This window comes from Caloenas nicobarica, chromosome 1 (assembly GCF_036013445.1).
Source record: "Caloenas nicobarica isolate bCalNic1 chromosome 1, bCalNic1.hap1, whole genome shotgun sequence".
Lineage (NCBI taxonomy): Eukaryota > Metazoa > Chordata > Aves > Columbiformes > Columbidae > Caloenas > Caloenas nicobarica.
Genome location: NC_088245.1, coordinates 197197244 through 197224030, shown reverse-complemented (window position 1 = coordinate 197224030; position 26787 = coordinate 197197244). Strand labels below are relative to the sequence as shown.

Genomic DNA, 26787 nt, shown 5'->3' with positions numbered 1-26787 from the left:
ATCGAAGTAATTTTTATTTCATGTTTGACTCACATGAAATTATCATAGATACCTCAGAGCTCACTGAAGTACAAGTCACCAGTCTGTGTCCACTGCGGGCTGCCAGGAAAATGAGAAAGGCTTTGGTCACACTCAGAGAAATGTTTTTGTCCTCCAAAGAACACAGGAATGACAGGGGATCCTACTTGAAAAGAAAACAGAATGTACAACAGGACTAGATAAAGGAACGATGATTAATGAGAAGCCTCAGATTATATGTAATCACAGAAAAATAGGTCTGGAATGGACCTTGATTAGTCACCTAGTCCATCCTCCAGTTCCAATGCCAGATCAATAGCACTTACTATTTGTCCAGTACATACTTAAAGACATCCAGTAATGCAGACGCTCTGTATATTACACGGTCTGTAATATAAAGCTGTGCCTCACTAATGTTACCATTAAAAAAGCTTTTTCTCCTTGATGCAATTTAAGTCCATTACATCCTACCCTACCTACGAAGAACAGATTATTCCCTGTTTCTTTGCAACGGCCTTTAAGTATATGAAGACTCTTAGCACGTCTTTCTTTTGCCTTCTTTAGCCTGAACAACTCCAGCTCCTTTAATCTTCCTGTCCTCTGCTCATTCTTGTAGCCACCTGCCCTGTCTCCTGTTGATTCACATACTTCTTGAGCTACAGTGCACAAAATTAGCCCATTCACTGGTGTCCTACCAACACTGCACAGAGCCCATAGACTGCTTCCCACACATACATCTTCCTGGGATATTTACTGGGTTTGCCATGAAAACACTTCGGTGATTCATATTCAGCTTGTGACTTACAGTGGACTCCAGATTCCTTTCCGGAACATTTATTATTCACCGGTTGTTCCTTTTCCTGAATTTGTGCAATTTTTTATACCTGCCCAGGCTTAGCAGCTTGCTGTTGTCCCCACTGAGCTGTGCCTTATGTGTTCTAGATCAGTTTTGTATTTGTCAACATCCTAATCCCCTCCTTCGATGTGCCTGCAATTCCTCCTAGAACTGAACAGAGCTGTATTTCGGTTCTAGAGCAGTGGTGTCAAACTCATTTTCACCGAGGGCCGCATCAGCCTCGCAGCTGCCTTCAAAGGGCTGAATGTCATTTTAGGACTGTATAAATGTAGGACTAGTTAGCAGTGTTCTAGTGTTCTAGAGGATCCTACCTGGTAGACCCATTTTGACACCAGGTGTTGATGCCTACTCTGCAGGCACAGGTATCTACCTAGCTAAGCCCCAGCTCCATAGCAGCTCTATTCAGATGATGTTGCCCCAGCTTTTTATCCGAATATCAAGGTACAGTACCAAACAATGTAACAGTACATTGTCCATGACTCACTTGCTGTGGTAACATATATTAACAAAATGTACATTGTCGTAGCAGCTTTGCCATATAAACTATGCAGGCTTTTCTACGCAAATAATGGCAGAAGCGCCATGAGATTCTGAGATTAAGAAGTTACTGGACAAAACGTGGTGGCCTGAAAAGGGAAAATAATGCCAGGCGGAGGCTAAAGAAAGAGCTGTCAAATCACCTGGACATTTCGAGAATGCCAGTTTGGGATCAGATCATAATTGTGGTTAAGTGAAGAAAGGAAAGGATGAGGGTCTACCTTCAGAAGGTACTCAAAAGGCTGAAGCAGAAAGCCAGCGAGAAGCAAACTTAATGTTTAGGATCCTCAAGTAAAGCAGCAGTTATTTAAGTAGAGAAACACAACAGACACTAATAGTGATGACATCCTGCTGGAATCAGTTATCTGCTCTGGCACGTCTGATAATCTCAAGAACAAGCCTGATCAAGAGAGTTTGGGGCAGGGGTTACCTGAGAAGTGGGCTGTTGTGAATGGAGGCACAAAACGCAGGTTTCCCAGCCAAGAGAGTGCGGAGCAGGCTCAGCTACACAGACTGGCCAGCTCGTTGGACAACTGTGGGAACAGAAGAAGCATTCTCTATGTCACAGGCAGAAAATATTCAAGTCATGGAAAACAGCCGTAGCTCATATGGGGAGAACAGAAATGGCAGATTAAATGCACAGCATAATTGAGATGGTAAAGAAATTCTGAAAATATGAAGGTGCAGTTCTTTAATTAAAAAAGAGGTAACAGGCAAAGCTGCTAAAGCAAATCCGACTTGACAGAGATTCATAAAGAAGACAGAAAGGAAATCAGAACTAACATGTAGAGGAGGCCAGTTCTATAGAAAAAGGTATTGTTTATAAACTTTTGTTATTCTGTATTGTTATGTTGTAGTTACGCAAATACAGATTCTAGAAACAAAGGAGGTTCTGGTTTCAGAATGAGGCAGCTGGTCCTGTTTTCCCTTTTCTTAAGTAATGATTAATCCCATGAGTGAATTCACGTTCATTAACAACTTTTTCCTCCATTTGCTGACCAGGAAAGTGTTTTGCAATGTGTGAAAGTCCCAGAGAAGCTACGGAAATCCTGAGTTTCGGCAAAACCTGAAGAACAGTGATGTGGGCAAGACTGTGGACATACAATGGGAAACCAAACCCAGGAGGAGATGTGGGAAGTGCTGGTGGCGAATGAATCCCCAGACCTGACTGTCCTACTCAGAGAAAGTATTTTAACATGTACAGCCCTCCCTTCCAAGGTACTACTGCTGTATTTGAGGTTTATGGTCATGGGACAGAAAAATCTTGGATTCTGACTCCTCTATCTCTGTTTTAAAAGGGAAGCAACTTGTTTCCTAAGGTAATAGAGAGGAAACGAGGTTTTGCCAATGAGCAATGCGGTGACATCAAGCAGCTCACTTCATTTTGAGTAAACCTCACATTTGAGCAGACTTAACTTGTGCTTATAACTAGCACATTTTAACCAATTACACAGGTACTGTAGGTTTACAGAAACACAATCTCTCCTAAACAGGAGATGAGGTCAAAAAGATCCGTCAAACTCACCAGGAACTCTTGTATACTAAGGAAAAAAGTTAATGTGAAACTCCCTTGTGACTTTAAGTAGTTTCAAAACCAATTCCACTCCACGTTATTCTGTTCTCTCTTATTCTGATAATTGAGAATCATTTTCTTCAGCACTGCAGTGCTTTTAACTGACTCATACGCTCCTCAGTCATCGGCAAAGGCTTCCATAATAAGCAGCAAAGTCACAGTTCAAGTGCCTAATTCTTTAGTCTTGTTTTCACCGATTTTCTCTATTAAATTAATATTCATAGTCACATTTAGACACCACACCACACCATTTGGACACACACATTTCTGAAACAGCATCACCGTGTCTGGGACTGAGGAAACAAGTCTCAAACTCCTTCTGCACATCTAAGCAGCTAACCAGAGGAGAGAGCCAGCCTCGTGCGTGATGAGCTGAGCCCTCCAAACTCACGTCTAAGATGGGGGTGAGATACACCGAGGAATTCAACAGACCTCGTACTGGATGAGTTGAACAAACAAAATCATGCTATTGCATTTACAGACTACGTCAGCTCTAAGAGGGAAGGTTTATTGAAACGTATACAGGAAAACAACATAGTCCTGTTCCTCTACAATCTTCTGCCCAAGAAAATCTATCACTTCTTATTAGAAAAGTAAACCCTGAGGAGTGGCCCTTCAGTCTTGTATTTTTGTGTAGGATTTTGTAGATTAGATGCAAAACTTCAGAAATTTTTTGCTGGGTACTGGAAGAGTCTTTTATAAACTTCAATAGTGGAATAGGGGTGAATAATAATTTTATATACGATCTTCCAGCCTGCGAGTAGCAAGAGCTGTATGTCATATCTTGTATACGATACGCTCAGTCAGCTCACGAGCCGTAATCACAACACCAGAGTTTCATTCATCTCTTCCAACCAGCCTCCTGGCGCTCAGCCGCCCCGGCAGCAGCACAGAAGGCAGGGTGGGATGGTGAAGAGCTCCATTACTTCATCTGCACAGAAGTAACTGCGGGGTGGGAGGAAACGTCTCATAATTAGAACACGGGACGGAAATTAAGGTTTCTACCAACTCCACCACAGCCTGAGTTTGTGATCCTCGGCAAAAAGCTTTCCGACGACCTCCCTTTCTCCATCGACAGGGACAGCGAGGCACGGGGAGCCTTGAACAGTGACTGTCCGTAGGCACCGGAGATCCTCTCAGATGGCAGCCGGACCTGTGCCGGGCGGGGAGGACCCTTCGCCCAGGCCGCGCCGCCAGCGCCGGCCGGACCGCTCCCGCGCGGTGCCCGCCCTCTAGCCCAGCCGGTAACGTCTCGCTGTTTCGGGAGGGTGGCACTACGGCGGCCTTCACGCCCGGGCGGGAATCACTACACGGCGGGTGGCCCGCGTCCCTCCGCCGCCCACCACCGCAGGCCGCTGCGAAGGCCGGGCCGGGCCCTCACGGCGCTGGGCCGAGCTGCGGGGCGGGCGGTTCCCCTGTCAGCTTTCGTCGCGCCCCGGCAGCAGGTGCCGCCCGCCCGCCCCGGCCCTGCCCACCCCGGCCCGGCCTCCCGGCGGCGCGGCGGGAGGCGGGGGGGGGCCGGCGGCCCGGCGGCGAGGGGGGCCCGGCGGGCTGGCTGCAGGGCCCGGCGGAGCGCCCCGCAGGGCCGCGGGCATGAGGCGGGCGGCGGGCGACGGGAAGGCGACCTCGCCGCCGCTCCTCCCGCCCGCAGCGGTGGGGCGGGCCGCCCTCCTCACGGCATGCGGCTGCCGGCAGGCTGCAGGTGGGTGGCTGGGGGCGGCGCGGGGGCTCCGGGGGTCCCGGCTCCGGGCGGGGCGGGGTGCAGGGCGGGGTGCAGGGCGCGGTGCGCGGCGGCCCGCAGCCATGGCGCCGGGGGCCGTGCCGTGGCCGGCGGCGGCTGCCCCGCTCCGCTCCGCGCTCCCGCCCCGGCGCCGCCCATTGCCGGGGCCGAGCCGGCGCGTTTGTCAACACGGGGCCGCGGCGCCGGCCCTGCCCCCGGCGCCTCCCCGAGGTCGCCCGGCGGAGGTCGCTCGGGCGGCGGAGGCCGCGGGGCGAAGGAGCCGCCGCCGCTCGGTGCTTCCCGGGGAGGTAGGACACAGCCCGGTCTCTCCGTCCCGCCACCCCGGGGGGCCGGCAGGCCGGCGCCGGCCGCCCCGTGCCCCGGCAGGCCCCGCGGCCGGCCCCTCGGTGGGCCCCGTCCCTGCGGAAAGTTTTTCTCCACCTCGTCGCTGCCGACCGCGGCGGGAGCGGCCGTGTGTCCCCGCAGCGCCGGGCCGGGCCGACCCCGCTGGGCTGCCCCCGGTGCTGGTGCCGCCGCGGCTTTAGGAGCGACCGCCGGGACACGCGTACCCGCTGGTACCGGGAGTCTGAGAAGGAATTTAAAAGTTATTTCAGGTACTCTGCCTACCCTGCTCTTCCCCTGCTTCTAACTTTCGGGTTTTGGAGGAGGTTTTTAATAATTCTGTGAGAACAGTGGAGATTTATTCTCTGCACTTTGGGTGAGAGAACCGGCTGTGTAAATTGGCTTGCTCTATTTAACCAAACCGTAATAGGCAAAAACCTCTAAAAGCTTTGGCGGAACCATTCTCAGATCCAGCGGTGGCTTTTAAGTTGCAATTTCTCTTAAAAAATAATTTTCATTCACCTGTGTGTTTTGGACCTAATACTGCAGGCATGTCTGAGTAATGCCGGGCATGTACGGTTGTATTTGTGGAGCGGTGACGTTATTTTATGATGCCCCCGGGGGAGGAAACCGCTGTGCTGTGTTTGTACAGCACCTTCTGCAGCCCATCCTGGTCCTGTTTGGCACTCCCGTGCCTGACTCCCTTTGCCAGCTTTGACGGGGCCAAATAGCCCTCATGCGATGGTGTTGCTGAAAGTTGGCTTAAGTAGACCCATCCCACGGAACAGCAGACCACGCTGCTTTAACAGCAGAAGTATTGAAATGTCTTGTTTACTGTGTTGTACTCTCTGCCTGTGTTTGCAAAGCAGAGACATCATTCATAATTGTGGCTCTTAGGATTACGGAATTAACAGAATACTTAAGATAGCAGTAGCAGAGTCTTTTGATCTGAAAAGAAAATAAACCATTCAAGTATGTCAGGGTTTTCAAAGTGGTGGGGTAATTAGTCTTCCACATCTCCTGACCACTTAGCCTGTGCCCACATAGCAAACCAGTGAGTTCACAATAACGCTTCTGCCAGTACTGTTTTAGATAAATTTTAATTAGCTAAATTTTGTATCTGGTGATGCTCCAGGCTTAGGTTACACCTCAACAAAGTGTACTGTAGTGAATGAATCAAAATCCGAGCATGTCGTTTTAAAGAGAATTTATTATGTCAGTATGAAACACAAACCAACAATTTTAGGGAAATAGGGAAAGGGGTTTGTATATTCTTCCTACCTTCTTTTTTATTAATTAGACCAATTAGTCTTCAGAATTCAAAAACTTTTTTTTCCCCTAAAGGAGGTAGTTGAACCAATTCAAGATATTTAATCTCTCCACAAATCTTGCCATATTTATGATTTTAGTCCAACACGATTGTTACAGCTTTATTACTACACTAGACTTCCATAGGGCAGCAGTCAGTGGTCTTCTAATTAACCATTACTATTTGTGATCCTCTTAAAAAGGCAGTTATTATTTATGAGGTCCTGATAGAGCTCCACTAGTAATGTTTTTAGGCATTTGCAAATCAAAATATTCTTTAAAAAATGTCATCTTACAATGTAAATGCAAAGAGAGGTCGAGTTTGTTGAAGGTATGCAATTTAAAAACAAACGCCATACACTCAACCTGACAGAGCATGAAGGGATTATCCAGGCTTGACTCATCTGTGTAGATTGTGCATTTCAGGCTGACTGCTGAGCTGAGCAACAGTCCACTGGAGTGATTTCACTGCTGCTTCTCTGGGTGGTACCAGCCTTTAAAAACATTATTGGTATTCCAGAGCTGGTTTATTCTTTTGAAGAAAACTAGGCTTGCAGTCAATGAAACTTGAAAAGATTGGGGATTCAGTTTGATAGTTGACGAAACTATTTAGTGTTAAATTTTACGTAGATAAGTCAAAAACTGTATGAGATTTTCTTCTGTGAAGCCTTATACATCCTACATGCAGTTGAAAATACTCTTTAAGTGAGCTGAAAACAGACAATTTAAAGTCAGTGTGAAGTGAAAAGAGGAACTTGCTTGGCTCAGGTCAGTTTTTGTTGTACTAGAAATGGCTATGGCTAAGCAACTCTGTGTTCAGTAGGAAGGAGGTGTGTGATTTAGTTTGACTTCTTTCATTACAGAAGTCATTAAATCTTGTTTGGTATTTTCTGTGTCAGATCTGTAACATCTGGCTTGAACGAGTACTTAAAAAGAAATCTGCTGTTGAACACTTAGTCTGTGTAGTTTTTCACTGGTTGCACTTTTATTAAGTAAAATCCTAATCTGAATTTTGCTAGCCTTAGCTTCCAGTCAGGGATCCCTTTGTAGTCTGTATTTTAAATTCTTAAAAACTGAAGTACCTGAAAGAAGGTGACAGTAGTAAGAAAGGGGCGGGGGCGTTATAGTAACTAAGAGGAAGGTTAGAAAATGTGTGACATGTAACTCCTCTTTTTCCTGTTCTGTAAATATTATTCCGCTGCTTTTTCTGTCTCCCACATGTAACTAGGAAATCATGGATGAGGGGCTTTTAAAAGTTATTCAAGAGAGATTTGGTTGTTCACTCATTTCTGTAGTGTTTGTTGCCATGGCAGCTAGCCAGCGGCCTGATCAGTGATTAAGATGGTTACACTTCGTTTTTGCGTCTTGTGGTACCGGAAACTATATCTGGTATCGTAAGAAACAGCTGTTTTACAAAGACTGCAGTAAGTTGTTTCTATGAAGAGACTGAAATGCTTTTGTCCTCAGACAGTTATTGTATAGTGATGCTTTATATCTGTTATTATGTATAGTTGTGTTTAAAATGCCTCCTGTCTTAAAGATTGCTAAATATTTACAATAAATGTACTACTTCTACTATATGTTTGAAAGAAGAAACCCATTAATTGAACAAGCCCGTGTTTTTATGCTTGAAAGAAGTGACACTTCAGTTTAGTTACTAAATTGTACGTTAAAGGTAGAATATAACAAAACCAGAGGTGAGATGGTGTAACAAGAAGCAGAGTCATTTTTCTTACCTCCTGATCTCAAGCTGTAGTCATTTCCAGTTAGCACATACATAGAAAATCAATTGTAATCTGCTTATAATTGCCTTCTTGGTAGAGTTATGAGGCATTTCTCTCCCCTTGTCCCTCTCCCCGCCCCCTCACTTTCTTCTTCTTCTTTTTTTTTTTAATTGTTTTTTTTTTTTCTCTCTCACCATATTTTTTCCTCTGCATGTCATGTGGAATAGGCAGCTTTCCAGAGTTAAGAGGAGAAAAACAATCTATGGATATTTTTCACTGTAAAGCTCTGCATCTTTAAATGTTTTTGTGTGACAGTTTGAGGCTCTGTCAAAAAGTATGTTCCTTACTGTGTTGTTTCGTGATGGGCAGAAACTGAGGAAGGTTTTCATAACCTTGGGGCTTTCTGTGTAGTTGAACTAGGCATTTCTCCTTCACCCATCAGGGTTGATTATTTCGGGGAGATCACATTTCTTGGTAAAAGGCTGAACTTGCACTCCCAAAAATTCAAATTGTATTTTGCTTAGTATGAAGTACTGGGCTTGACACTGACTTTCCCGTTCTCCAAGGATATCATATTCCCCAGTTACGGAATTATTTTAGCTTTTTGGTAAACTAAAGCTCCTTTCATTCTTGAATCATAGCTTCAGAGGGAGAATGTTTTGAAACAGTACTTTAATTTTCAGACTTGTACTTCTGCTATCCCGACTGGAAAGGTCCAGACAAGACCTTTTCAGTTTGCCCTGGGGAGTAATGAAGCTCACACTCTGCAACTGCAAGATTCGTCATTCTTCCAGGCTCATCTCCCAGCACACACCACACTATCCTGACTATCTGGGCATTTTAAGGTTGTATTTGATTGATTTATGATACCAGGGTAACACTTTAAAATTGGATGTATGTCATCCTCCTCCCTGGGAGATGTATATGCATGTATATGTCCATGTATGTGTGTGTGTGTATGGTAGATAGATACAGAAGAGAATGCTAGACCACTCCAGGGTCTGCTGTCCTTTAAATGTAGAAAGCACCTATGTCCTCACATTTACAGCTCCCGGTATCTCTATTTTAGACCAAAGTGTTTTGGTTCTGAGTTCTTTCAGGATAAATAGCTCCTTTGCATAAAACTTCTGCAAGATTATATGAAGTATTTAAATTATATTCTTTGTTACAATTACAGCTTTCTTGAGAGCGGATAGTGAGGAAACTAAAGCTATGTTCAGAATGAGGGATTTTACTTAATAGGGAGTTGATATTTTGAGAAAAGAGTAGAGAGAGAGGAGGGAGAGACAAAGCAAGACATTCAGTATTTGGGAGTGAAGGAGAGTTTAATGGAGGTTAATAATCCTCCCAATGGAAGAAATACAGTAATTTCTTTTGGTATGGAAGGAATGTCTTGGGAGGTGGTTGAAAGTTGAAGGGGAGTGCCAGAGATGGCAAAGTCAGTGAAGCTGGAGGTGTTCAGCAGTAAATGTGATGCAGGTTATTGCAAATATCTGAAAAGCGGTCTGCTTGCTGCAAGTAGGTAAAGCTCAGAGGCTGGGAAGAGTCTTAAATCTGTAAGTCCTTTACTAATTTACAAAACCTGTCAAGATAATTCCTAAATGACCATTTCTATGAACCATCCTCCCCTATGAGCTGTAAAAAGTAATGTGTTAAGTTGCGAAATCAGTGAATCAGTCCCATCAAACTTTGAAGTTTTGCGATGAGCTGAAAATTTCTATTGTGCTGTGACTTCAACCTTTTATCTTAAGACTAATGAAACTTGGCGGTTTGGCAGTGATTAGCCGGAAGAGGGACAGATTGTATTATTTCCTTTAACAGAAGTTACTTTCCTAGTCTCCTTTTGTTCTGCAAACTGTTAACGTAAGTAGCTGGTAACTATAAATCCTCATCTCTATGCTTTTTCGAGTCACCGTTCTATTATAGTTGGTGCCCTGACTCTTCACAGATCTTTTCAGTCCTTCGTCATCTGTAAAGCTAATGTTTGAATCACTGAGTTATCTGATATTTCCAGCATCAATGCATGGCCTCATCTTTGCTGAGAGACATTTCTCCTGTAAAAAGTACCGTCAACCCTTTCATGGAGATCTCCACGTTATCTAAGTGGAAGGTCTGAGAGCCTCATATTTTGCTGCAGCAGCATCTGCAAAGGCCTTTCCACCTTAAAACATTAAACTGATTTGAAAACCTCAGACGATTTCTCCTTCAGCAGTAATTCCAATACATACTGTTTGTAATGCCAGATACACCTCTGGAAATGGTTTGTTCTGGCTGGGGAAGGGCTGTGTTGTACAAGTGCCCAGGGCTGTGCACCTGGGTTCACGAGTCTCTGTAGCAGCTGCTTCTGGGATTGCTGCTGCTATTCTTACTGGGCTGCCAACTGGGCTTTCGCTGCTCTTGCTGAGCTGTGAGTTGGATTCATTAGTGTTTCTGGAACTGTCGCTGTTGGGATTACAGTCTGGGTTTCTTGAAGTTGTTGCTGAGCTACAGCCTGTGCTTACAGCTGAAAGATTAAAATCAGAGTTTTCTGCTCCAGCTGTTGTTTCCTCAGCCACCTCTTTGCTTGTCTGTTAATAGCTTTTTATTTTAGCTATTGTGTGGAAGAAGATAACATCTGGTATCATGCATACATTGATGTGGCGTTCATCTGGTTCCAGCAAAACACTGTGTGGCTCATATATTTAGGTGGTACCCACTAGCTGGAGTTTGACCTTACTGCCAAGACTCATCCAAAGTTTGGACTTACTTTCTTGTGAGCTCTCTACATTCTCTGAATGATCATCTCTTGTGTTATAAGTGGAACTTGGTAAACCACCTTTGCCTGATGAATTACACGAAATTAAACTATGGAACTTCAGAGACATTTAGCATCTGTTTGCATTGTGAAATTACACAGCCAGTCTTTTTCAAGACTCAGAATAATTGATCTTTCACTTTGATAAGTTTAACTGTATTGGTTACATGCCTGGTCTCTCCACAAGGTTTTATTCAGTATTTGGTGATGATCTTTCATCTGATTTGTTTTATAAAACTGGCAGCTCCAAAGTTTTTTGAGGCTGTGGTGGCAATCTGCAGTTCCCATGGGACACCTTCCTAAGTTACAGGCAGTAGTTTGTTATAAATCAGTTACCTTTTGATGTGTACAGCTGTCGCAAGAGGGACCTCAGATAACAAACTCATTAGTGTGAAAACAAGTGTCGTTGCCTTAAGACTGATCTTTCTTGCTGTGCTTCGCATACTTCCATGAGCAGTTTGAATTGTTCAGCTGCAGCATAGATGCATTTGTCGGTATGCCTGGGGGAGCTCTGGAGAGAAAATGCTTGGAGCAGGCGGATGAAAACAAATGCCTCCAGCAGGCATTGTAAGTAGAGTTTAGTTCATCCACTGAGATGGAATGCTTTTGTGGAAAGTGAAGCTTCATCCCTTGGTAAGTGCAAGATGAGGTTGCAAAAATAGGTAATGAGGCCAAATAGGCTGTATTAGCAAGAGTATAGCCAGCAGATCAAGTGGAGTGATCGTTTGCCTCTTTTTTGGCACTGATGAGATTGCATTTGGAGCACTGTGTCCAGTTTTGGTCTCCAAGGACAGAAGGCACTGACTTTACTGGAGCCAGTCCAGTCGACAGCTACCAGGGTGGCTGGGGGACTGAAGCACATCACGTACAAGGAGAGACTGGGAGAGCTGAATTGGTTCAGCCTTACTAAGGCAAGACTAAGCCTAAGCGGGATCCCTAAGCGGGATCTTATTGCTGTCTTCAGCTGCATAATGTGAGGCTATAGAGAAGACAGAAGTACTGCAGCAAAAGGACAAAAGACAGCAGTCGCAAGTTACAGTGAAGAAATTTTGGCTGGAAATGAATAAAAATGGCATCATGATGATACTTCAACACTGGGACAGGTGCCTTGGAAGTTTGTGGAATTTCCAGCCTTGGGATGCTCAGAAGTTGACCTGGAAAAGGCACTGAGCATCCTACTAAAGTTGAGTGAGAGTTTGTTGGACTAGCTGACCTCTGGAGATCCCTTCCAAACTAGATTATTTAATTCTAAACGTTAGTAGCATCACCAGTTCTGAATGAAGGCTTCCCATTTGCATCTGTCATTGTCAGATCTAACTTCATGACAAGGTGGGACTCTGAAAAGCAAAATGTGAGCTCTGGGGGCCAAAAAGGGCTCAAATATTAAACTTAATGAAGGAATCTGTGCAGGTCTTCACAGGACTAAAATCTACTTGGTTTTCCAACTTAAAAAAAAAAGGGGGGGGGGGGGAAGGTAAGAGAAAATATTAATAAAGTGGAGGCTAAACATAAGGAAATTTGGTCTGCAGTATTAATTTCTACTTTTAAAGTTGCAAACTTCTGAGCTCAGAATGAAATTACTGTGAGACTCTGAAGACCTACAAAAATTACGTGAAATCACTAACAGATGGTTTGTCTCTTTTCGATATATTACGTTCTTAAACAGAACTGGGCAAACTGTTTTATTAGTGTATAAATTACTAGGATTTCAAAGCCTGGTGTATGTAGTTCAGTGTGGGGACTTCCTGGTAGTTTCTTCTGAGTTCTGGGATCCAGTAAATCTGAAGAAACACCATACCTAATTGACAAGTAGTCAGACTTCTGTGCAGCTATTTTCTTTCTGTTTATTTTTGAACTTGGATTTACAGCTACAGTAACCCACTTTCTCTAAGATCTGGCTATTGTTGCTACTTGTCAGGTCTTTTATAAGCTTTCCCATGAAGTGAGAAATAATTATATACTAAGTGTGTCTTGACAAACTGTGTGACTATCTCTGTCTTCTCTGATTCTTAACTTACTCAATCCAGCTAAAAAATTGGACCTTAACATATTCTCTGGCTCCTTCATTCTGGTAGAGAGTAAATGGCAAGGCTGAAAGTCTTGCAGAAAATCCGCTGCTGGCAGCTCTCTCGCAGAAGGCTCCAGTCCAAAATGACAACTGCAGCCGTGTGGTACAGGCACAGGAATTGTCTCTCAAATAAGCATAACCCTGTGAAGCCATTTAGGGCGACGCAGAGTCCAACCAACACCTTGAAGTCTGTCCAGGAACCCCGGAGATTATGGAGCTCTGTTGCCAGCAGCATGACCTGAAACACAACCTGGCCATGTCACTAGACAGTTTGAGAGGCCTATTTTCCTCTGACAAGCCTTTCAGACTCTTAATAATAGTCTGTGGCACAGATGAAAGATGTTAGGTTGACTAGCTAAGTCTCTTAAATTTGTATTTAAATGAAGAGAATACTTTTTTTTTCCACATAACCATGTTAGTTTTGTTAGAGGATTTTCTTCTGACAGAACAAATTTGAATAAAAGTACTTTGCTAAGCATGACAGCTTACACTTAGTACAGTTGTAGGCATTGTCTGGCCGCCCAATATTGTCACAGGGAAAGTTAATTAGTTCAAATTTTCGTGCTCAGAAAGCATCCAGACAGCGTGACTCATTCTGGAAGTGGGAAGAGATCAAATCTAACATGTATCACTGGAAACCCTTTTTGTTTTTTGAGTGTGCTTTGTATCTCAGTGTCTCAGCTTTAATTCATAAATAACAAAATTAAGAAAGAAATTCAACAGAGTGCCCTCCAGTGATAATCTTTAAATAAGCACTGTTCCCCCATTTGTTGCAGAAATCGGCAGCATGTTCCACGCCGCCCTGGCATTGATGAGAGCAGTTGCTCGACAGCCATCTCAGTGTACAGCAGAGGTCTTCAGCATTTTCTGGCTTGCAAACTCCTGAAAACCTTCTGGTAGGGTTTGAAGGTCTAGAATCTAAGTAGCTGAACTACCACTTGGATTTGCTTGGGTTCCTTTGGCAAACTGCGTAAAAATAGGATAGACCGTTTGGCGTCTGTACACTGAAATTTGAAAAACAGTGGCAGAAGATTTTTTAATTTCTTCTTTTTTTTGATTTTTAATCTAAGAAATTTTCTTAATAACTTAAGATGTTTTAGTCTCCTGTATCCCCTGAAAGGGCAGAAACAAATACAAGATAATAGATTAAAGTGCAGTTTTAAAGAAAGCTAAAAAGACTGTTAGACATACCTCTCAGTGCTAGTGGCAGCTGTTGTATTTTTCCCTTATATTTGCATTTTTAAGTAAAATAAAAAGATTTTATTTTTTTTTCCAGACAGGAAATGGCACCTGAGGCCACAGTACTAAAGGAAGAATCGCAGGCTGGGGTAGTTCTTCCATGTGGCTTTATCAGAGCAGGGACTGAAAGGATCTACCCCTACAGACACAGGCATAGTGGCAAAATTGAACCTTAACCAGCCAAACCATGGAAATGATCGAATTATTTATGTCTCTAGTAAAGGAAGACATTACCCTGATACTACTTACTTTCAAAATTAGTCTTTGCTTCAGAAAATGGGTTTCATTTGAAGAGTAACTTCTCACTGCGGTGCTGACGGGTGATGTGGGAGTCTTTGCAGGATGCTGCTTTGCGCTGCCTGCGCAGTGGCTGGTTTGGCTGGAGCCTGTTGGGCTCCTCTGGTGAGCACCGTGTCTTCTCATGACAAACAGCTCATGGCCGTGGTCTTTGTCTACCCACAGGCATGCAAAGGCTGGAGCTGTTTATACTCCTAGTCAGCAAAAACATAATTGCTGCATCATGATAAAACTTAGGTTTTTCCTCTTCAAAACATATTAGAGGATGTCGTGATGTAGCAACAGTTTCCTCAAGGCTTGCATGCAGTCAGTACTCATACTCTAACTGGATTATACTAGAAACTGGAGACCTCCTAACTCTCTTGAGATGATGGCCTGCTGGAGAATGCATCGCTGCTTTTTTAAACTTTAAGGATAACAATAGACAGCTGAGTCTTCTTTCCAGAAGTGAAACAACTCTTTGCTGCTTTGTTTTAATGTGTTTGAAAGTACGTATTTTTCTACAGAGAAACTACACTGCATTTGAAAATGCAATTGACCCTATATATATATATATAATTTTTTTTTTAAGTCTAGATATTCTCTAGGCAGAGTATTACTCATCTTTATCGTAATATCAGTTGTTTTTCTGAATTCTAGGCGCTTTTTACTGGTAATATAATTCACTCCTCTGCGTGTCTGTAGAGTTGTGGTGGTTTTTTTTGTTTTTATGGCTGTGTAAACACAGTCTATAGCACCACTTACCATTCCTCAAAAGTAAGTAAACTTCTTTCAAAGTGTTATACTTGAGATACTTTGCATCTCTTAACATACTAGCTGGAAAACAAGAATTTCTGTTGTATTACCACATCATAATTTTAAAGGTAAGCACCTTTCTTACAGCTCCTAAGTCCAACAGTGTATGTAGGATATTTTGCAGTGGCACAGCAATGAGTTTTCTCTGTAACATACAACTTTTATTTCTATTTCATAAATGCAATGGTATGTGATTGATTAACTTGTGCAGTGTATTCTTGCAAATGTATCATTTATTACTGGAGGCTTAGCATAAAGTTCTGCAATAAAAGATAATGAAATACATTTATGGGGCAAGTTGTCTTTCTAATTGCTGCAATAATACCACTTGAATTACAGAATGACAATTTTGTATGCTTGCATAAAATGATTTCTTTTTAAATAAGTCTTTGTTTTCAATGTGTTTGAAACAACAGGAGTTGGCAAGAACTAGCAGCCTTTTTTTTTAGGTTTTTTTTGTTGTTTCTTTTTGGTTTGGTTTGGTTTTTTTCCCCTTATAGTAGCACGTCCCTAATATCTTCAGCCTACGCTGTCTGAATTTCCCAGCTGCTCCAGCTCTCCCTCCTTTGGTCTCTCTGCTCCTCCCGTGCATGCTTTTCATACCAAACTGGGCAGCGGGTGGGAGGGGACCCTCTCCTTCCCACCCCTCGCCCAGCCAAGAGGTTCACCCTGGTCCCTGTCTCTGCAGCATCCCATCGCCTTGGTGGGTGCCCTTTGGAAATCTTCCACTATGGAGTCCCTGAGTCCGTCACCTACAGCCAGTTCATGATTTTGTGCAGCCCTGCTGTTTAATCAAGTGGTATTAGGGAGCTGAGGATGTACATGATGTCCAAACTCTAGGAGCCACAAAAATAGGTGTTTATAGCTTACCGACATTTCAATACCAAAAATTTGAAGAGCTGTTACGTTTGCTGTGTTTTGGTGACTTGATTTAACTTTTTGTATTTTAAATACGGTAATTGGCGACTGCTGAATTAGTCAGATTATTGGATTTGGAAGTTTTAGCACAAGAAGTAGAACTTGTTTTGTCCATTTGCGCTGCCTAACTTCTCGTGATGCTGTTACAGCCTCTCACAGATAAGACAGGAGAGCCACAGTGTTACTTCCTATGGGTTTTTTTTGTTGACCTCATCATTCCCATTAGGAAGCATTGTCTACGAATGCTATTCTGTCATCACAAACATGATTTAATAGGACAGTCTGGCATGTTGTAAACCTTGGACAGCCCAACTTGTTTTAGGGAAGAGCTGAGAAGATGCTTCCAGAACAGGCAGCTGGTTTAAGTAACTGACATTGTACACAAAGTTGAATTAGAAAATGTCATCTTAATTCATGCATCTGCAGCTTGCTAGAATATTTTCTGTAAATTAAGCAATATAATGTAAATCTTGAGATTCTGTCTGTTCTGACTTTGGTCACAGTGCTGCAGGATGGGGTTAGCATGAACAATAATCTGCAACTAAAGTTTATACCTGGTTCCCTGAAGACACGAACTTGGGAGTATGGCAAGTTGCTGGGAGTGGGAGTATTCTTACTGGTACTAGAAAAGACATTGAGGAGGCAGGTCTTTGCAAGTAAAAGTCTTACAACCTAATTTTTAAGGCAGATTTTTAGGCCAGATCAATACACTTGCCCTGGTTGTGCTTGTAGAGCCCTAAGTGTACCAGTTCTGTGCTATGAAGTTCTCAATTTGTTACAGATGTACATAAAGGGTATCGTACATGTCCTCTGCCAAAAGAAGCATTTCTGGTATTGCAAGAGCAGTGCCTGGCTCTAATCAGGGAGATATTCAGCTAATGACTAGCCAGGTGACCCTGCTTGTGTTTCAGAGCAATTCTTGGACATAGGTGAGCTGGACTGGCTTCATATTTTGCCTACAGAAGTTTTAATATGCTTAACATTATCCAATACTGGCAACTGAGGTAGTCTAAATACCACAGCAGGGACTGATTAGCTTTTTCAGATCACTGCTTTTATTCGCTGTTTGCAAAGAGGCTTAATCCGGTGCTGGAGATCAGGCGTCCCACTGTGCTCGTGGGTAGCTTTCTCTCACTCTTTGTGTTCACAGTGGCAGAAATTAGTGAGGAGCCTCCTCCCGCCTCTAGCTTAAAAGCTCCAAAATAGCGGTGTTAGTTGTTGTTCTTGGGAGTGTTCAATGGAAAGTGCAGACAAACTGCAGTTGGGGTTTCTGCTTTGCAGCTTAGTATCTGGGCACATGATAAATACATCAGTGTAATAACATGATGGTGTGGGATTCCATTTACTGTGTTGAATCACTTTAATATCCACATAAAGCTTGGGAAATTACTCACAACTTTTCTAACAAACCTATTCTTATTCTTTCCTTATTTTAAATCACAGTGGATGTTTCCCAGCAGATAGCCTGTCCTCCCAAGCAGAGGAGGACAGCTGCCTGTGTGGTTCTTAGTATTGCTTTCAGTGATGATGCTGAAGTTGAGTAAATCCACTTTTCTAGTAGTCATTCAGATGAACAATTGCAAATGAATCCCCTCCTTAGCTACACTGAGCTGTCTTCAGTGAGGTTAACAGCAATGGCAACTTTTTGTTTCAAAGTCCACATGGCTCCACCTTTTTTATCAAGCATCAAACCTTACTATTGTTAGATCGCTAAATATGAGTGTTGCAGGGCTTGGTGATATTGGAAATGTTGGGCAGTGAGAGGAGGGATGGACTGGAGTTTGTGTTTCCATGTGGCTTACTTCAATAAAAATAAAAACAATAAAAAGCTGGCAATGGCTTAGCTCCTGACCTGTGTTCAGATATTTAGTTGTTGCAAAGAGATGGGAAGGTCTTGGCATCTAGAATGGATCTGTGAAATAAAAGGGAAAAAAGTTCTGTTGCAAAAAAATATGAGTGACTCAAGAACAAAAGAGTGATTCATAATTCCTCTCTATCAAGTGCCCTAATGTTTCAATGCCACTGCTTAAAAATATCCATTATTCCGCATATTAATATCACATGGTCTTAGTTTAGTCCGTTTCACCTTCCTTTGAAATTACCCACAAGATCTCTGTTAGAGTTGTGTGCAAATGCAAGTTTATTACATTTGTTGACTGATGTACAAAAGTGTCAGGAAATTCAGAAAGCAGCTTCTGAATACATTTCAGTGTTTAGTGTGGGCTCCTTTCATACCTCCTTGCACTTTGTACCAATATGAGTAATTTTGCAAAAAAGAAAAGGGAAATGCAAACAGCTACTGATTTATTTCTCTTTAATATTTTTCCTTACAAAGAACTTTTTGTTTCCATAATAGAAGGGATTATATTCCATACGACTGATATATTTTAATAGGAACTCGCAACTTTTACTACTTAAAAATAATTCCTTTCTTTGTTTCATGAATTAGAAACAATGAGGAGAAGCTGAAGTCTGCCCAAGCCAGGTGTTTCTTGTTGGCAGCCTGCTCCCTAATGACTCTGGCTCTCGTACAGCAGCTGCCTGCTAGTCTCTTTTGTATGGCCTATTGTTGCTGCACACCCCTCGTTAATACACATGCTGCCCGGGGCAGACCCCGAGAATGACATCAACTTGCTTATCTGAGACAGCTCCGAACCTGACGCAGGGTGGGTGGGAGGTTGCCTCGCATCTGCCCAGCCAACTAATTGTGGGCGCTGCGGGTTGTGATTGGCTCCGCGGCCGCGCAGGAGTAGGTTAAGCAAAGACATCGTGGGTCCATCTGTTCGGCCGGTCATTGTTCTGCTTGCTTGCCTCAAGTCTGCAGCTGAAATCGTGTTAAGGAGTTGCTTCTGGAACAGCTACAGGAAACCAATGTCTGTGTGTTTTCCAGCGAACGTAAGTATAGGGGCTTCTCTGCAGAAACGGGACATTTCACCTTTCTGGTGTTTCAGCACATCAGTTTGCATTCAGACAACGTAGCTAGTGTGTGTGTCAGCTGAGACTTGCACGCTTTGGGTCTCCCTCTTGGAAAAAAGAGGGAAAGAAAAATAGTTATGTCTGAAGACCAAGTGTATTAAAGAGCGATGATCTCACCCAGTGTTTTCTATTAAGGAGCTTTCAAAAGCATCAGCAATGGTGTTGTTTGCAAGAATTTGAAAATGGTAGGCAGTAGCCATGAATGGAACCAATTCTCCTCTAGCCCCCTGAGGGGAAGAGGAGGTTTCAACTTCAAGTTATAGGTATTTACCCTTTTTTTTTTTTTTTTTTCCCCCGCCCCAAATAAGCTGTTATTTACTTTAGTTTGTTGCTGGTAGAAAAAGCTTGTAAGAAAAAACCAATCAAACAACTTTGCTATTATAACATACAATGGATGAAATTTCCTGTGTTTGTGAAAACAGGAGGAGCTCCATTGTGGGCTACCTGAAGATACTGTAGTGCGAGATAGAGCATTAGGATGCTCTCAGATGAGAACATGTTCCAGTCAAAGGTTTTGTGCTTTCAAAGCTATTTATAAGCATGTTAGATCTAGCCTGGCTATTTTTATAAAGTTTCTAATCTGTTTGTTTTATATTTTGAGTTCAGATGTGAGGCTGAAGAACAAGCACTATATACTCCATGAGCCTGTGTTCCAAGGATCCTGTAAAGAAAAAAGCAAAAAACAAAAAAACCACCAAAAAACCCCCAAAGACTTTCATACATCAGTTGGGAGGGAAAGAGAGCATATAAAAGGGTTAAAAAGAGGTTTGCATTTCTACCACATGCCCTATTGTGTGAACATATGCATGAGTCTATTGAAAGTTTTCAGAAGATGGGCAGGCCACCAGTTGCTGGTCTCCTGCAGTTCCAGTAGACATCTGTTGCCCCAGAGCATTAACCAATCTGTTCAATGGGACATCCTTCCTTTGTTGGATAGAATGATGCAGACAACAGCACTCACTGAAATACAATGGTAATTAAATACATAGAAACTACAGCAGTAGGTATTTATTACATATTCATTATTTTATTTGCATTGTTGCAGTATCTTTATCATTTGGATAACTGATACATGCGTTTTTTTTTCTTCTCTGATCAGCTCTGCTCTCCTGTTTGTGACAAGTAATGACAGTGTTTCAACAAACTGGGATTTCAGTATTTTCCATTTTGTGTTTAGAAGACTTAGAAAAGCCTGCCAGTGTGAAAACATGCTGAACTATTTCACTGTAGAATGTATGTTCAGAAACTTTCGACAGTCTTTTGAGAATACACAATTTCTGTTATACTGTGCCACATGATGTGCTCATTTACTCTTATTTTCCTCTGTGAACTAAATTTGCATTAAACTGCTTTTCTTATGCTCAATTCTAAGTGGAAGATAGTCTGAATACACATTAAAAGATTAGGTGATCTACTCGCTTGCATCCCTTTGAGAAATATTTGTGTTTTGTGTGAAGGTGAATTAATGAGCTGATTGTTGTTAATGGTTAGCGGAAAATAGTGGTGACTTCTAAGAAATGGGAAAAGGTTACACTTCTACAGTGTAGTAGCACAGTGCTCATCTGAGGTATTACAGTTATACTTGATAAATGTCTTTGACTCAGTAATACAGTGATTTAAGCCTTTAACAGTGAACCTAGTGTAGGTTCTGTAGATTTTGTAGTTTTAAACAGGTTGTAGTTTAAAACTTACGTTATCATAAATGCATCTAAATTGGGAGTTACTCATTTTATTAACTTATTTATAAATACAAGCTTTGTTACTCAGCTGTGGTAAGCATAGCCAAAAGTTAAAGACTTTCTTGACAAGAATTTTTTGGCTGATTTTTGTTTGTTCATTTGTTTCTCAATTGAGTCAGAATTGATAGCAGATATTTTTCTTAGCTATATTGTGTTGTATCAGTAAGCATACTTTAAAACCATATGTGCATAGTGAGAGTTCTTTGCAAAGAGTTCTTATCTGATGTTACTCCTTGGATAAATGTGACCTTTTGTGGTTTTCATGAGCTTCATTGTCCTATATATAGGTACACTAGTGTTTATTTGGAATACACATTCATTCACATAGACTCTCTGGCATGTTGCTCTTCACTAACCAAATCAAGACAAAATCATCAATTCCAGCAATGCTCAACAGGGACATCTGATTTGCGTGGTTCTAATCAATGAATCTGATACAGGACATCATGTTGGGACCTCCAAAGTCTAGCATTTCTAAGAGATGCTGCTGACCACAAACAAAGTTCACAGACATTGTAAAAATTTGGCTGAAAATAAATAATTTGTGTGCAGGGTTTAGGCCAAATGCCAGGAATAGGGAACTGCTTATGCAAAACTATTTTAGAATCTTTAGCTTTGGACTTACTGTATAAACATTATTTTAACTACACTTTTAAAGCAATAGTATGATGACTGTATACTGTCTGTTGCAGATTTTAAAGCTGCTGCTCATATCACCCACTTTAAATAGTTTCTGAAAAACAGTAGAGTTCTGTGTAAAAGAAGCCATTGTATACTGGAGCAAGATGGAGATTGACAGGAGACATAAAGCAGATAGATGTGGGGCTGATTATGTATACATTCCCAACAATGGACAAAGCTCAGTTTATGGTCATTTTTCATAGGCAGTTGATGTGCAAATCATCTAGAGTACGTTTCATATAATGCCAGATCTTCCGACGCATTCATATGCTAGTGACTTCTTTGAATCCCACTGGAGGGTCGTATGATTGTAGTTGCTATAAAGCACTTAAACTTCAAGGAAGAAGCGATTGGAGAATGACTTAAGTATTATTTTAACTGACAATTTAAAAAAAAATCCTCTTTATAATCTGTGCACTTCAAGCTTTGTTTATTCCATGCTGTTAATATGCAACCTCCTCGTCCCCCCTTCCAAAAAAACCCTCACTCTACTCTTAGTTCAATACTAAAATGACATTTCACAGTACACGGATTTAGGCAGTGACCCATTATCTCCCCGTATTCTGCAGCGGCGGTACATGAGCCAGCTCAACTTTTCAGTCCAGCTTAAAAGTGTTGCCCATTAACTAGACTTCCTCGAGTCAGAGCAGATTGTGAGGTTGGTGGAACAATAATGTCGGGCCTTCCAGATCGGTTTGGCAGCTGCATTGTTCTCTGAGGGGAAACCAGACGCACTTAAGTCCCGCTCTCTTTCATGGGCTTTTGTTCATACCAAATTATTCTTTTGCTGTGCTAGTATTCATGATGGTATGTTAAAGGAGCGCATCCTAGCAACTAAAGGCTGTTGCTAAGCAGCCTCGCTTCCAATAGGGGTTTCTTGTTTGAGAGATTTTTTTTTTTTTTTTTTGGGTGTCAGTTCTGTGAGGGCCACAGTGTTGGGTTTTTTAACTGTATCCTTTTATTGGGATATTGTTGTGATTTGTTACTAGCACTGTGGCATTGAGTGCATTACGTTAGTTAATAAATCACTGTGTGAAAAGGTTAATTTCCTAAATTCTCGTTGTGTTTAATCGGTGGTTTTGCTGGAAATCCTAAAGCTTCAAGTGAAGAGAACGTAATATTCCTTGATACACTGCTTGAGAGTATTATAGCCCTGCTGCCTTCTAGCAAGATCAGATCTAAATGGAACTTGAGTATTTTCTTTCATATCAGTCTTGCCTGGATTAAGGTATTGGAGGTGAAACAGTGGTTATATATTTTCATTTATTTATTTTAACTAGAAAAGCTTAGGTAAAGTAAGGGGGTTTTGCCCCATAACCAAAAAGCTCCACCACAGTGGTGATGCTTGGCACTCAGTGCCCATTGAGTCTGCTTTTACTAAACCACGGATTGGAATTTTTGCTTTATTCTCTCTAGTTTTAAACCCAAAATGAATTTCTTTTGTGTGAATTCTCAAAGTTTTGTCCCGAGGAGAGTAAAGTACACCTTATTTTAAAAATACTGAGTCACTCTTAAATGCTGGGAGGGGAGAATTAATGTATTTGCTGTCAGAAATTTTGGCTGTTTGTGAGACATACCTGTAATTTGTATTAGTAATGATCAAGAGTTTCTGTTTGACATCATGTTTTTTCTCAGTATATCCTCCTTGATGAAATTTGTGTCTGTAATGTATCTGTCAAGTTCAAGTGAAATCCTTTGCCTCTATATCTTACTTTTATGTTCTGCCTTGCAAGGTGGAAGTGTGAAAGAACTCTTTGTTTCATAGTCTTTCCTTAATGTAAATTATTCTTTTTCATTGTAACCTTGCCCTACAATTAGTCCATATGGTCTATTTTTATCTGTGAGAAATAATTTATCTTTTATTGAAGCAATTAGCAGAGATTCCTGTTTAAAATAACAAAATAAGGGAAAGATGTAGCAATCTTCTTTTAAGTGTAGATTGCAGAAGTAATCTTTGTAATGAAATGGGTAGCAAATTTCTGTATAACTACCATTATGCAAAATTCCTCCAGAAAAACTGATGTGGCAAGTGTATGAAGTTCAGAAAACTGCAGCTTTTCTTCTTTCATTCTTCCTACATGACTTCTATCTATATATTTAGTTTTGATTCAGCAAAAAGCTTGCACAAAACTAGTCTGAGCATTGAAATCAGTTTTTAATTTTGTTGCCTTGATGAATGGTCTGTTGCAATCAGTGCAAAGACTTCCATTGGCTTTATTGGCCATTAGATCAATCCCTGTCTCTAAATGCTGTATGTGTTAGTAATGCAGCACTCTGGTGAGAGCAGTTAGTCTTTCTTGACTTAATTATCACTCTGTAAGGGAATTCAGAAATAGTTTGAGTGTATTCAGTGAACTGATAGTGGGTTTTAGGACCAATATGTTTTTATTTACTAATGTTTTCTGCTACTAATTGATGTGTTAGGATGTCTTATATTTACCTAATAAGCCAGATAATCTAGTACTATGCTAGTTTATTTCTGTTCAACAGAGAGTTTAGTTTAAAAAGTTTTTCTAGTACTTGTATTTTATAGCTGCATTTTTTGTTGGTGGTTCAATACTGGTTTAAGATAGAAGAAACATCTTGTTTCCTTTAAATTGTGACAAGACTTCTGTCTTTGCATTACGGTAGGTAAACTTGCAGCGTTTGGCTTCCTGTTCCTTCATAAACCCATTTCTAGAAATGTTCAAGTAAAAGCATTAGATACACTCAGAAAACAGATGATCAGTTGTTCATCTGCTTACCTATGTATATTCCTTAGGAAAAGTTTTTCAAAAAAAGTTTTCTATGTTTAAAAAAAAAAATCTCTGCTGGGAGAGAATAAATGCAGTTCTGAAGAAGCAGCAAGCAAATACAAACCAAGTAATATGTGTAACCAGTTGCAATGGTTTTTTTTTCTCTCTTTAGGAATACGGGACACTTTATATTCAGGAATACAAGCAAAACAGCAAAGTGGAGTCAAGTACATGCAGCAGCTTCATGGGCTTGAAGGATCATCTGGGGCGTGACTTAGGCCACCTTTATGTGGGGAGCACTGGCACACAAATAAATGCAATTGTACCTTGGTCAATGGCGGAGAAGCCAACGATGGATAAGGTTAATTCTAGGAAAGAGGATGTAGACAAGGAGGCATCTGAAGAGACTTCTGGAAGCTCCAGCTGTGACTCTGAAGAAAGCACAAATTCTGATAATGATTCAGAGAGACTGAATAGTTCTGCATCAGAATCACATTTATTACCTAAGACTCACCGACAGCTGTGCCGATCTCCTTGCTTAGGGCCTCATACACTAAAAAGAAATGAAATCTTCCAAGACTTTAAGATAGAAGAGGCTCAAATAGTACCTAAGGAAGTCAAAAAGACCCCTGATGTGGTGAAAGAATATCAAACCAAACTGGAGTTTGCACTTAAATTGGGTTACTCTGAAGAGCAGGTTCAACTTGTATTAAATAAACTTGGTACTGATGCTTTAACAAATGATATTTTGGGAGAACTTGTCAAACTCGGGAATAAAACTGAGACTGATCAGACTGTAACTAATGCTAACACTAGTGTAATGCGTGAAGCGTCTTCCATAGAGTCTCAGAGATCAGAGTCTCCGCTGCAGCAGGATGTGACGGAGGACGGTGACAACCTGAGGCCAATAGTTATTGATGGCAGCAACGTTGCAATGAGGTATGTGACCATGAAGCTTTTGCTTTTATATTTAAATGGAAACAGAATGACCTTGTCCCATTCAAGCACTGATGCTCGCTATAATTACCTAAAACTGAGAGCAGGTTGTCTCGCAAGTATGTTCATCAGCCACACGGTATGCCAATCGTGTGATCAGGCTAACGGTCTGTGAGAGTTTGGTGGTTTGTACTCACTGTTAGAACAACCATGGGGTAATGCCAGTCTCCCTTTGTAGGCAGCTGTCAAATCTCTCCTTCCCACTGCCAGTCTAGTACTTAATTAATTTTTGGTAGGCACCATTGCTATGAGCAATTGGTGTATCCAGTTACATGCAGGAGGTTGAAGAAAATATAAGATTTCTTAAGATTCTAAAGTAGCAATTTAGAATTAAGTGGCTTAACTTCTCCTTGGTAGGCTGTTCTGTGATAATTGGTCTGTCGGTAAAATTAGCCTTGGTTATCAGATTTGGAGTTAGGTTTTATTGCCATTAATTCCTGAGATTACTGCGCTTTAGACTTTCGCTTACACGCCCACGGATAACATTTGCCTACAGCATTCACCCATCCTGGCCCCAGGTGCAGAGCAAGAAGCTTGTCAGCGGGGAGGCAGGCGGTTCATGCTTCATCGGTAATTAGAGGGAGAAGGAAATGGCAGACACGTGCTGAGAGATGGTTTTTTTTATGGCTGTATAAATGACTAAATGACAAATTGATTAGTAACTAATTGGATAACTCATAAGGATTATCTGATTACTAGCACTATGGTTTAGAAGGTCAATTTTAGTTTTCTGATGACTTGATGGATGTGGTTTTCATTAGCTTAGTAATAAAAGTTTGTGCAAGACATTTCAGGGCTAAAGGCCCAGGGTGGGTTTTTTTTAGCTCCCAATCAAGTCAATTACCTTTAAATGAGGCTTTGAAAAATGATATTTAAATACAGCTTTTATTTATGCCAATATGAGTTTCTGTTTTCTCCAGTAGATGTGTTAGCCAATAAAGCAAGGATATTACTTTTTTGTAAATGGGGTATTCCTGTGAGTTCTTTCTACCTGATGTGTCATTCCTAATCTTTTTGTGCAATTTGAGCTGTAAAGGAAGTATTTCCAGTTGGAACAAACACTATTCTGGTACCCAATAAGAAGTTACCCAGGGACTTCTCAAATGGGTTTGGGTTGTATTTCAGATAAATCCAAAACAGTTATGTGTTAGCTAGTTAGCACAGTTCAGACTTGGTGGTTGGACTTCTCCCACGAACTGCGCTGAACACATTCCAGAAGTAGCTCAGTCACTTTTCCATAATGTTTATTAAGCTATTAGCATAAATATTTAGGACCTGCCTTCCTATGCTCAATTTAGTTTCTTGACCACCTACATAAAATGAGCCAAACTCACAAACTCACAAAGGCTGAGCAGAGGGGAAGGAAGGATCACCTCCCTCGACCTCCTAGCAACACTTTTCCTAATGCAGCCTGGGAGGCTGTTGGCCTCCTGTGCTGCAAATGCACATTGCTGGCTCATGGTCACCTCGT

At 41.7% G+C, this 26787-nt stretch overlaps 1 protein-coding gene across 1 annotated transcript in view; it reads left to right on the top strand.

Moving 5' to 3' along the window:
* The first annotated feature begins 4907 nt into the window (after positions 1-4907).
* Positions 4908-26787, top strand: part of ZC3H12C (zinc finger CCCH-type containing 12C) — a 47145-nt gene continuing 25265 nt past the window's right edge. The window contains exons 1-2 of the mRNA XM_065637124.1: positions 4908-5318; positions 24493-25259. Coding sequence (XP_065493196.1) covers positions 24565-25259 — 695 coding nt within the window. The 5' untranslated portion in view covers positions 4908-5318; positions 24493-24564. The remainder of the gene's footprint in view (positions 5319-24492; positions 25260-26787) is intronic.